At 33.3% G+C, this 13075-nt stretch overlaps 1 protein-coding gene across 2 annotated transcripts in view; it reads right to left on the bottom strand.

Annotated features, from left to right (window-relative positions):
- The window catches only part of ARFGEF2_1 (Brefeldin A-inhibited guanine nucleotide-exchange protein 2), a 49013-nt gene that overhangs the window by 3977 nt on the left and 31961 nt on the right, over window positions 1-13075 (bottom strand). Inside the window, exons 13-18 of one of the 2 annotated variants that reach the window (XM_051208704.1) lie at window positions 11572-11852; window positions 10025-10422; window positions 7491-7687; window positions 5565-5991; window positions 3680-3934; window positions 1417-1529 (exon numbers count right to left, since the gene is read on the bottom strand). Coding sequence is in view for 1 of the 2 variants with exons in the window: in XM_051208706.1 (XP_051072015.1) it covers window positions 6851-6889; window positions 7491-7687; window positions 10025-10422; window positions 11572-11795 (858 nt within the window). In the remaining variant the exon portion in view is untranslated. Of the gene's footprint in view, window positions 1-1416; window positions 1530-1676; window positions 3935-5564; window positions 6890-7490; window positions 7688-10024; window positions 10423-11571; window positions 11914-13075 lie in introns of those variants that run through there. The other variant, XM_051208706.1, reaches the window with a different exon arrangement.

Genomic DNA, 13075 nt, shown 5'->3' with positions numbered 1-13075 from the left:
GAAAGGATGACTCAATGGAATAAAAATACCAAATAATTTCAGAACTCAAGATCGATTCATTTAAAATAACTATGTGAACCTCAACTATCTACAATGGGGTCTTCACATGTACTTTTTGATAAAATCGTTTGAATAAAGAAAGAAACTGTAACTATACATTGAAGGTAGAGGATGAAACTAAAAATTCAACTGAAGAACCGATAACGTAATTAAAATGTTTCGTACTTCACTTATCAAGTACAGGTTTATATACCTAGCTTTGGGTCACATTTTGTAAATGTGAGGAAAAGTGACAACACTCAGTTGCGTAAGTCGAAGTAAGTGACAGACAAATTGAGAGGTTAGAACCCCAGACTAACTAATTGAAAACTTAACAACTCTGAACATTCAATCACTAAAATTGATGTCAATTTGTTATGACAGAAGAATATCTCTGAGTACACCATATATATGCTACATTTCAAAACATCAATAATGAAAATTGAAAATATCTATTTAAAAAAAACTGTCAAACAAGAAAATTCAAAAACAGGGAATAGTTGAGCGGACAATTGTTTTCTAAAATTTCTAGTTATAGAGCCAATAATTATTGTGATATATGTTAAAAATAGTGAACTTTTTCATCTGTTACGACAAATACTTCATGATTGTGTTAGTTGTAAGTTAGAAAGGTCAGGTCAAATTCCCATACTATGCATTTTATTCAAACGATTTATTGTAACTTGACACTACTTCGAACCATTCTGACCTTTATCATCATATGACCTTTCTAACCTACAAATAACATAATCCTGAAGTATTTATGTCGTGACAGATGAAAAAGTTCACTATTTTTAACATATAACGTTGTCAAACTCATTAATGCATGGCTTGTTTTAGTCTTCTTAAAATATCACAATTATTATGGACTTATAACTGTAGAGTCTGAATTCACTTGATATTGTTTACCTGAATCTTCCCGCTGATGTTTGGGACTGCAATTGACCAGTCTCTTATTGGCATAGGTGCATAAAATGCGAATTGCCTTAATTCACAAGAACTATAACCGAAGAAGGATAGTGGCTATCAGTGGAATCCAGGATGCGCGTCTCGTTTTATTCGGGACTCGTCAGCTGGATGTACTTGCATCTCAGAGTTGATGTTCACTCTGGGACTCGAACCCAGTACCGTTCGCTTCAAACGCCATCGCATTATCCACTCAGATACTGAACCCTAATAGCTGCAGGCACATCCAGCTGACGAGTCCTGAACAGGACGAGACGCGCGTCCTGGATTACACTGCTGACCACTGTTCATCTTTGCATGTAGAGCATGATGATGAAGTCATAGAAAGCAATTGTTCGCATGACCATTCCCTATTTTGAATTATTCTACGGGAAATTTTATAATGAATAAATTAATTCATTTATTACTCACTTGTTCACGTATATCACTTGCTTCTTCAGCTAAACGAAATAGTATACGCAAAGCACATAATAAACTATGTGTTTCTTGTTTTAATAAATTCGGTTTAGCTTTAACTTTGAAGCCTAGAACAAACAATTAATTGGAATTAAAAAATTAAGAAATTATAGATATCTGCTCTCATAAAATCAATAATAATAATAATAATAATAATAATAATAATAATAATAATAATAATAAAAGCATTCAGAAATGAATATAAACAAATATGCTCATAAAGTAGTTACAAATTAATTTATGCTGCAACATTTACAAATCAAAAAAGGTAGTGGAAGTACAGATGAAACTCTCACAAAAGAGGAATTTCTAATTTGTACATCAACATTTTGCTACAAACGATTTATATTGCATTTGTTTTATCACTGTGATTACGTAACGTCACCATAATCCAAATGACTATTGAATAAAAGAACCAATTTTCTCCAGACAACAAACAAGAACAAAATACGTAATTAAGTAACGAAAACAACTGACCATGAGTAAAAGGTAAAATTGTAGTCTTTCTTTAAATGTAGTGAACTCCCACCTCTGACTGATCGCTACCAGACTGGTTGTGAAAACGATAAAATGGTACGACACAAGTAAACATGTGGTATAGTGAAAAATTCCCATTTTCACATTTAGTAAAGAGAACGACTAGAGCGAAGAAATTCATTTTCAATTGGTTTTTCATATCAGTCAGTCAGCTACAACATAAGACTAGGCACATATGTGCATCCGTCCAAGTTGTCACACCTCATTAACATAACAAGATCAACAACAAATTCATAAAAGTAGTCACTTCAATCGTAGTAATACATAAAAGATTGTGTATAAGGATATGAAACAGGAAGAAAGAGTTAGTTCGTAGAACGAAAGGTATAAAGCAATTTTAATCTCTTAGTTTAAGGGAAGACAAAGTGTATACACCGACGGCATTATGATCGATTCTGGGTCATGTCACCCAGAGTCTCCAACCATTGGTTACAATAGTTGCGCGGACCCCAACCAAGTAGTCTGCATCTACCAACATGGCTAAGACCAGAAGTTAGTGACTTCAAGGACTGAGACTTATACCACGTTTTGGTTTGGCCAACTGATTTACTATCATTCCCTAATACCCTGCGTTTTTCATATATATATGATTTAAAACAATCAAAGATTGAGTAGTTCTATTGTTCACCTTGTGAACTTTATTAGCTTTATTTTGATCAATAATTAATTGATCAATCAGTAACCCGGTTACGGTATGTCGAATGAATATTTAGCATATCAATAACAATTTTAACTTTACAAGAGATATTGTCAATAAATTGGTCAATGAATCTGCCTTTTAAAATTAGTTCAATAAGCTAATGATACTTTATTACAATTTGATGTAATCTTTATTGTTTAACTATTGTGCAATTAGACTTTTCTATGTGTCAGGACTAATGATTATATGTTTATTCCCAAGCCCTCCATATATTTTGTATAAGGCTACTGAAACAGCCATGAAACGCTTAGGTGAGTGTAGGACAATAACAAATATCACAAACCAAGCCGGTTAAAAAATGTGATGCCTACTTAAACATCAAAGTACTGTAATCCGGGATAGCATAGAGAAAAATGCGTAAATTTATTCTTATTAAAACATTTCCATCGACGGATCTGTTGTCTTTGTGAAAGTTTGCTTATTTTTTAGAGAAAAAAAGTGGATCCCATGCAACGATTAAACACAATAATTCCAAAATTTAAAATGAATGGTTCAAAATTTGTTAAACCTAATGCATAATAGAAGCATAGTAGTTATTGAATGAATTACACTGTTTAATTTCTTTTTAATTAACCAGCATGTTTGGTTAACAGCATCCTGATAATTTATAACTTACAAGTGACATAAACTGAAGCAAAATAACAGGCTTCAGCAGTAACATTACTAAACAGTGTGTGTATCCTAATCATGACTGTAGTTACTGAAATGAAACCAAATAGCAGATTGAGTACTTAGGGTGAAGAAAATATATTGTGTAGGAGTCAACTTAATTATTTGATTCCAAAAGCTTCACAACGTAGGACATATAATGTTGCATGCTGCAAGCATTGGTTTTACTTAAATGTTTCCTTGTTCAATAAAAATGGTATTTCACTATTTAAATTGGATACATCCATGAGTGAGTATACAACGTTTAAAATTTGTTAGAAATACGTTATTATCAATGACAGCTTATCATAAAAAACATAAGAAAAAACTAACCTGCTTGAAATAGAATATTTCGTTGTTCATCATCTGAATTAAATTTTTTAGCGAATGCATGTGAATCTAGCAGACACTTTGCCAAAGTAAAACGTTGTTGCGGTGACAAATGAGGATACATACCTCGGGAATCAAACGGTAACGGACTAGCTCCGACTAACTGAGTCGTATTATTTAGATTAGTTTCAAAAAAGCATTGAGTACTAGCCTTTTCATTTTCAAGTACACTAAGGTTTTCAGAAGAATCTAAAATGTCTACAATGGAAAAAATAGTGGCAAAGTTGTATTGAGTTCGACAGAAAGAATGAATCACAAATAAACTAGACGTCAGAAAGAACAATTCAAAAATTTAGACCGATCAAGTCAGAGACAATATTTGCAATCAATTTACTACTTCACTAAGCCACATGTTTGAGAAGAAAACAATTTTATTTAGAATAAATAAATGAATACATAGCCCGGGTCTTATTCAAGCGCTCGAGAGGTAATATGTGACTATCAAAACAATCATTTCTGTATAATCTCACAGAAGCATGATATACTCTTTGAAATGAGAAAACTATAGTTCATTAGCAAATTTACTTCGCTACTGAGCTATATACTAAGCAATATAATAAGACTTATTACAGTAATTTTTTATAACTTGCTTACTTAGTAACGAAATGAATCTAACCATGGAATAGTTTATAAAGTAAATTGTTCAATGCACTACATAGATAATGAAAATGTCTAATACAAAGGAAGCTATGCATAACTACATGATAAATTCAGGAGTCACAGGATCTGGACTGTTTTCGGCATCAGTCTAGATGTTACATTCAGTGAACTTAAAAACAAAATGAATATGGTGCATTCATAGAAGTGAATTCATTTTACAAAGAATAATAATGGATGGGTGGATTAATTCACTTTGTTATCATAATAAGCCTAATTAACAAATTGATTATAATTCTACTTTATTTTGCCCAGCTATTGTACTTCAAATATTTTCTACTGTAGTGAATATTGTTCACTAGGGTTCTTCTAATATGTGGTCATTATTTTAACGACGATTATAAAACTAACCCCTAAATAACAGTTTATCATTATTAATTAGTCCGAAAAAAGGTTGAACGAAAATGACTTTCAGCTTTCAGACACTGATCTTAATCATATTTACTGTGATTAATAATATGATTTTAGTATTTTCACAATTGAAATCAGGAGTCGATCTAAAGTAGATCACGATTGAAACCTGGAAGCACTAGACGGCCGTTTCGTCCTAGTACGGAACTCCTTGGTAGTGCGCATTCACGCCCCTGAACTTGGGATTCCTCACGAGAACGCTTAGCCTCTAGACCACTGAGCCGGTATCGTGATTTCAACTGTGAAAATACTACAATCTGCATAAATCTCCATACTGACAATAATCATGTGCTCACTAGTGACTAGTTTCAAGATGTAACCCCTGGAGTTCTAGTGAGAAGCCGTGATCAGTGGAGTCCAATCCATGTAGGATGGAAACAGTTATTCACTTCAGGTAATGGATGAAGGGTTGCGCAAGATCATGGATTGATTAAAGTTAGACATTAGCACCATCGGATCTCGGCTCACTGGTCTAGAGGTTAAGCGTTCTCGTGAAAGACCGAAGGTCCTGGGATCCGGTCCCAAGTGTGTGGTCGTGGATGTGCACTGCTGAGGAGTCCCATACTAGAATGAATTGGCCGTCTAGTTCTTCTATTTCTCAATGGTGATCTAGTGAAGATCGACTATGTAAATACAGATTCTGTTTTCGGAAAACAAAATTGTGAAAGAAACTGATATTTTATACGATGATTCAGTAAACTTATATGACTAAGAAAGGAGAAATTTTAAGCGAGAGGATAACAAATAAGAATACACTTACGTAGATCATCTTTATGATTAGTTATAGTTTTGTTTGTACTCGAGTAATCATGATTAATGATATCTACTGATATTCTACTTCCTGTATTATTATTACTATTGCTATCTTTAGTAAGAAAAGATGACGAATTGAATGATGTTGGTTGGTTTGATGATGTAGCCGCTTGTAAAGCAACTTCAAATGCTGGATAAGATGCAACAGCTAACCGACGTGCTTCATGTAAATAGTGAATATCCTCATTTCTACTATGAGCTGAATAAAATAAAATATGATCAACTGTTTGTATTAATTCATATTGTACTACACATTTATTGAGTAGATCAGCGAATAAATGTGCTCTGGCAACATGGCCAGGTATAGATTGTTGATTCGTATTTCCAAATGATGTAGCCATAGTTTGATCGTTGATCTCAATTGGCATTTGTTCCTATTTACAATAATGAAAATAAATAAATAAATAAACACATGGAATTTATTTGGCACTTTAAACACTAGCTATTTTCCTGGACATACTAAGTCGGATGTAGTGGCACAGTTTGTGTCATAACTACACTGAAATATAACTTTTATGAAGTGTTTTTAAACAGTGTGTATGCAAATAGTATACCATTAATGATATTTGATACAGTAATAAAACTGCAGGTTTTTAAAATGGTTAAAGCATTCAGTTTGAAATAGCTAGATCGCGAGTTCGAACCTCGTTATACCTATTTAGGTTTGGGCAGTACTCGCATCCAATAAGATTCTGATTAAAAATTAAGTAAAAAAAAACTAATGTACTTGGTAGGTAAATTGGGAAAAACATTCTAGGTATTACAAAAAGCTATGCCACCAACTTAAAAAGTTTACTTCCACGATTTAGAAAAATGCTTATTTGATGGCAAAGTTATTTGATATTTTCCTGAATTATATCACACGTGAAATAAGGTAATTAACATGATTAAATGTAAATAACTGCCCGCTTGATGGATAATATTCCAACTTTGTATTTTACAGCATAATTAATTTGTGGTAGACAAAGGAAAGTTTCATCTTGACAGTATGTTAAGATGTTGTCAAGCACAGAAAAACATTTCGACTATAAATATTTTCTCAGAAGCAATATTCGCTAGTAGGTTGAATTCAGTATGAGAATCTCTAACTCAAACATAACTATACAAACGAGTGATGAATATTTGAAGAACGTAACTAAGCATTGAGAAATTGGAGCTCAAAAGACTGGTACCATGAGCTTTTTTCTAATCCAAGATCTTTTCAAATTCAAAATTGTTCGTTGGAGATCAAAACTATCCTCTTGGAGCTGAACACGTTCGAAAGAACAAGTGCTGAAAAAATTAGAAAGCAAATGAATTTCATCATGAAATAGTTGTGACTAAAAATGCACTGTTGAATCTAACCCAAAAGCATTCTTGTCAATATAGGTGAATGTACCAGATTAAACCGTTATAAGGAACCTGGTGAAAATAAAAACAGTTGTCTAGTGCTTCCTATTCGTTAAATTATATCAAATTGACATCTAATTATGATAAGATGATGAAAAAATTACAATTTCCAATCTACTCATCTGATTTTAAAATTTATTTGAGAATCTTGAATAATATTAGATTAAACGTATTGTAGTGTGTGCTACATATATTGACATAAGCAGTATATGATGTTAGTCGTGAACAGAAGGTCTGGCAGCAGAGAGACAAGAGAATCGAACAGTAAAGAATGGAAACAGAATGCAATTCGCATGAAAATGCAAGAACAATGAAGTCTGAGTCACTTTGAGACAATCGATGGACATTTTGCAAATTAAGCATTTACTTTGTGAGTGTTAGATTTTATTAACAAGTCCTGTAATTTTGTGTTAAACACATTCGATTGTCCCTACCCGTGTTCTTGTTCACTACAGTATTACTAAGAAGACTGATTTACACTTACTGGACGCCATGTTAGCAATTGATGGGGTACTGTAGATTTGAAGAGATCAACAATTAAATTTACTGTTGATTCCCAAATTTTATCATTGAATCGTTTACCATTAGATAAAATTAAGGTTTCCAAACAACTTGTTCCAGAACGAGCTAACTGTTCATATTCTTGTAAACAGCACCATCGAAGTTGTTGGTAAATATCATCTACAGTAAATAAAATACCGATTAACTATTAAATTAACCAACTGTTATTTAATGGAATTCAGCTTAAAAAGAATGGTACATTCATTTTGTATGTTATATTATCATTGAAGCTCATTATTCACAAGTGAAATGATCGGTGAAAGTACATCAAACGGAGTGTAAGTGATATCATTTTTAGGTTAGCATTTCTGGAGACCTAGTGAAGCAGATATGTATTGGGAAACAACTCAAACTGGTCAGATCAGAGTACGGCATCAATCCATGATGTTCATGACTAATGATCTGATCACTATCGATGATAAGGTAAAAATCCAATAGTAATGATATAGATGAATCCATTTTACGTAGATTAATATAGCAAATATAGGGGCATTCAGTCGACTTGCAAAAAAAATTAGGCAGAAGAAGAATTAGGATTCTGCTTAATATATCGCATTTCGATTTTTGTTTTTATTCAAATTCACTGAAAGTAACACATTAGCACTGTATAGTAGTGAATGAAATTGATGTTTAATAATTTATCAGAAAGAAATTTCCCGTCTTTAATACTTCAATGACGGCAGATTAAACATATTTTGTCTCCTATGTTACACTACTATGATACAATAATATGGCCGGTGTCCAATATTATGCTACCAATAAACTAAATACTCGGTCGTTACGTTATACAAAGACTGGATTACATTGTACTGGATACATGGTTCACGACCAAATAGCTTATTCAACACAATTACAAACTGTCTACATTCGGTGATTTCAGAATAAAAATAAAAAAACAGGAAGGAAATCATATATTAGCAGTCAGTAAGCTGAGTGCCTGTTTTCCCACCTTCAGTTCTCAATCACTTCCAACACACAAACTGTCCTAAAATCTGAAAATCAGGGGAATGTACAGGTACAAATAACTCAACAGTAGGATCATAAAATTGTAAACGTCAAATGCAGTCAATTAGAGAGTATAAATTCACTGTAATAAGGCACATAATTGACTCAATTCACATTGGTTTCCTGATTGTTATATTTGCACATGAAGTCGATATACAAAGTGAGGACCTTAATATGTGCTTGGAAAGTCACACCCGATAACTACATTAAAAACATTGCAAGCAAAAGAATTTATTTTCCTACAAACTATACTTAACTGATAAAACAATTATAATTCCTGTAAAATGATCACATTGAAATATTTTTTTCTCCACAAACCTTAGCTGAAACTATGTGCATCGAATTAAAACAGTAAATGAGTTAAACTTCATCTTACTGCCCCGTATTGACGTAGATACCTTTTTAAAAAGAAATATTTACCCTAACACAGTGAATGGCACTAATGATTAAATATCTTTTGTGTATGGTAGACTAAATTATTTGTTACGATGATATTAAGTGCCAATTATATATTGAGATGTCATCCGAAAAGATGTGTATAGTTCAAAGATGGTTTCATGATAAAACGAGATCTGTTGACGAACTACTAACAGAAATAAGTATAAGACATGTGGTTTGTTCTATTCTGAAACGTCTCAAATATGTACCCTCACGACCTTTTAGGTGGGATTGAGGATAGGATTTAACAGGTCTAGTAAAGCGTGTACAATACCTTCAAACCATTTAATCACAACCTAGTGATCCGTATGTTTATCTTTAGTCAGTTTATTACAAAGTATGTTAGATATGATAACTCTTTTTAGTCCAAGTATCTGACTCCGGTTTGACCGTAGTGTAAGCAATACACACATACGCTCATATAAGAGTCAGGGTTAATAAGCGAATAGTTAACAAGGTCAAAGTGAGATTTGAAAATAATGAATAAACCGGTCTTTCCGGAAGCCAGAACAACACGTTTGCGCTTGATAAGGCACTAGACACTACAAATTACATATATTAGAACAGTTAGTTTAAATTATATATGCACTGGAGTTATCTAGATCACAACTTATGTATTGTGGAATCGAATAACTTTACTAGCCTTGTATCTTAAAATCCAGTGGTTAGCAATAAATTGTTTTCATAATAATTCTATCTGCATATCAGTTAGTCAGTGGAGTGGGAGATTAGACTATATAAAATATCATTCAGAAATATTGATGTAAATTATTATTGAAAGCGAATTACAGATATTCAGTGCTGTAAAATTAAATATTTACAAATCGCCGGTGTGGAAAAACTCGCAAGCCTGTTCTGAGAATGCTTTTTCTTGTATGATCAATAGTGCTAATAATAAAAAAGTTTAACAATTGGAATGTATTAACCATATATATATATATATATATATATATATATATATATATGAGAAATTGCTGTATTTTCAAGAAAATATAATGAAAACTATTGACATACCTAAAAGAATATCATGTAACACATCATAAAATTGAGTGAATATATCCACAACAGAAAATAACGTATGATTACAAGTTGTATTCATCCATTCAGTACGTTCCATATTTGAAAGAGTCTGATGATGAATACCCCGATTATTGGTGATAGCTTGTTCATTCCATGCATTCGAGTACGGAGGTGTTTTTACCGAAGAAATATGATGACCGACTGTTTCCAAATCAACATTTGTCATGGTATTGTTATATTCTGATGATACTGAAGAGATTCGGAAATGTTGAAAAACTCGAAAGATAACAGCAAATGTTTCACGCCACCACAATGGTTTAAATTTATTGCCGTGTGATTTTAATATATCGAAAAACACAGTAAGGCCACGAGTGCGTACATCTAATTTACAACTAAGGAAAAATAAAACGTAGTAATATATTTGTTTTTATAAGGAAAAGAGAGGAAATAAACAAGCCAGTAAATATCATGCAATACAAATAACCGTAAAATTTCGATAATGACATACTGCATAATACAGTAGTATGTAAAAAGTAAGGATTGAGAGTTTGACTCATTCATTGGTCAAAAGACATGATAACATCATTTACCAAAGCAGCCCCATGACTATTCCTAATAGCCAGAAAGCCGGACGGATGAAAAGATTAGCACAACATCAAACATAAGTAAATCAAGTAAGTATTCTTTTTCCGGGTAGAATAAACGTACAGAATAACGTCAGGTTCATCAAAGAAAGACAATACTGTGTTGAAATATCAGAATAGAAACTCCATTTGAAACGAGAGAAAAAATGATAGAAAAATAAAGAATCAAACGTTCGGTTAAGGAAACTAAGAAAAATTGTTTTAACAAAAACTGATCACATACACCTAACATTAAAAATTGATCGGCTTTACAGTCTGTATCATGAACTGACCTTAGTTAGACAATTCTATTCAAAACTGAGAAACATTGGCCATCTGATTCATCCTAGTATAGAGTCCCTCGTCAGTGCGCATTTACGACCTCATTGGGAATCGAACCAAGAAACCTTTTGGTCTTTTGCCGAGTCCCTAACCTCTAAATGATTTGAGTTGGGATCCAACGGTTTATATTTTTAACTTCAATTGATTAGCGATACTGCTTAACCATCATTCATCTCTAATGCTGGGTAACTATCTGCGGTGTCTATATATAACGATCGTTACTTTGTACATGATTTTGAGCCTAACTCGTATTACAAATACATTACCTTTGAATAAGATCGCTGCTTTTTCTTTGGCTTGAGTCCTGGTTCATTCGTGACTACTAGAGTACGACATGTTGCACAGTCCTGAGGTTTGCCAGTTCGTATACAAAACTCAGTTCTACCATTCATACTTCTTAGAATGTCGCCCTTTCGACATTTTAAAGTTCGACTAATCATAGCTTATCACTAGGACTCTGAAAATTAGCTTTCAAAACTAGTGATTACCTAGTGATTATTAGGACAAATAGTTTGCAGAGATTGTTGAACAATTTGTTACAAAACAGAGTAAACTACAAACGAATAAATCACATACCCATTTATTATACGAAATAATTCACATAGTACGGGCATCCAACCTCTTAACCAAATTTGATCATCTTCAGGTAATAAATATACATATTTCAAATCAGAATTGGGTAATTCCATCGAGTTATTATTATTTACAATAGGAAATTCAGGATTTTGTAGACCAATAAACACTGTTTCGTTTTCAGCTACTGTACATGCACAAATACGAATTAAACGGATACTTTCCATAGCTGTGTCAGGAAATCGAGGATTACATGCGAATTCAGCTAATGCTTTTACTAAAGGCTAAAAATTGTATACAAAACATACAGAAGAAAGATCAAATAAAAGGAATTCAAAGTCCGGTTTATTATTTTTTTTTTTAAAAAGACGATTGTTTGAAAAACCATAATCTGAACATATATTTAGTCAATGAGTTGAATGGATACACCATAAGTAACTAAATGATAAGTTATCTACAAAATTTAATATCATTCAACTAACTAACTGTACGTTTCTAATCACTCAATTCAACTAACACGTTGAATGACTGACAGTCAGTCAGTAACAACGTAGAACTTCGTACGTACGTACGTACGTACATCAGTTCGAGTTGCCACAACACATTAGCACAGAGATGCAGTTGTCGATTCAAATCCCGTAGTGGTAGAGGTAGTAAGAGTATAAGCAGTAATCGGGAAGGTTAGGGTTTGGAGATGTTATTTAAAGAGTATAAACCGGTGAAATAAATTTGGGAAGAGAAAAAAAGAGACAATGAGGAATCAGGAGATTAGAATTTGGGAGAACACAAAGAGTGTATGCATCTGCGCCATTGCAAACGATTTTGAGCCATGTCACTCAGGGTCTCTAACCATCGGTTGCTATCATCTCGCGGTCCCCAACCAGATAGTCTACACCTACCAACATGGCTCAGTCCACTTGTCAGTGACTTCGTCACACACCAGACCACAAGGGCTGATGAGACTTCCAAGATAAGTGAGGCGGTCGACACGCTCAACTACTTCACTCCCTATCACTAGTTCGGGCGTCGATGCAACCCAATCCTGAAGCAACATTTTGCATTTCGAGGGGGAGGATCGCATCCCGAACATGCTAGCATTGTTGCTTAGAGTGGTCATAAGACTCTGCATTTTGTCAGCGTCTTCACCAAATAGAACTATGTCGTCGGCATATTCCAGGTCAACAAGTGAATCTCCTGGTAGAAGTTCAACCCCTGGAAATTTAGATGAGGAAAGTGTTATCTCTAAAAGTACGTCAATGATAAAGATAAACAAGAATGGAGAGAGTGGGCAGCCCTGATGAACACCACTTCGCTTATTTTGAAATTGTGTACAAAGGACAAAGTGATTACAAATACTTCATCATCTTCAAGCACAGAATGACAGACTACTTTTAAAATAAAATTCTATAGGAGAAAAAACACAAGACATAGTTAACTCTTGAGTATTAAAAGCTATCTGACAATAATGTGTATATTTTTTCAGCTTCAGTCAGTATATTTCGACAAT

The sequence above is a fragment of the Schistosoma haematobium genome, chromosome ZW (assembly GCF_000699445.3).
Source record: "Schistosoma haematobium chromosome ZW, whole genome shotgun sequence".
Classification (NCBI taxonomy): Eukaryota; Metazoa; Platyhelminthes; class Trematoda; order Strigeidida; family Schistosomatidae; genus Schistosoma; species Schistosoma haematobium.
The sequence above is the reverse complement of the archived record's forward strand: the minus strand, read 5'-3'. Positions and strand labels throughout refer to the sequence as shown.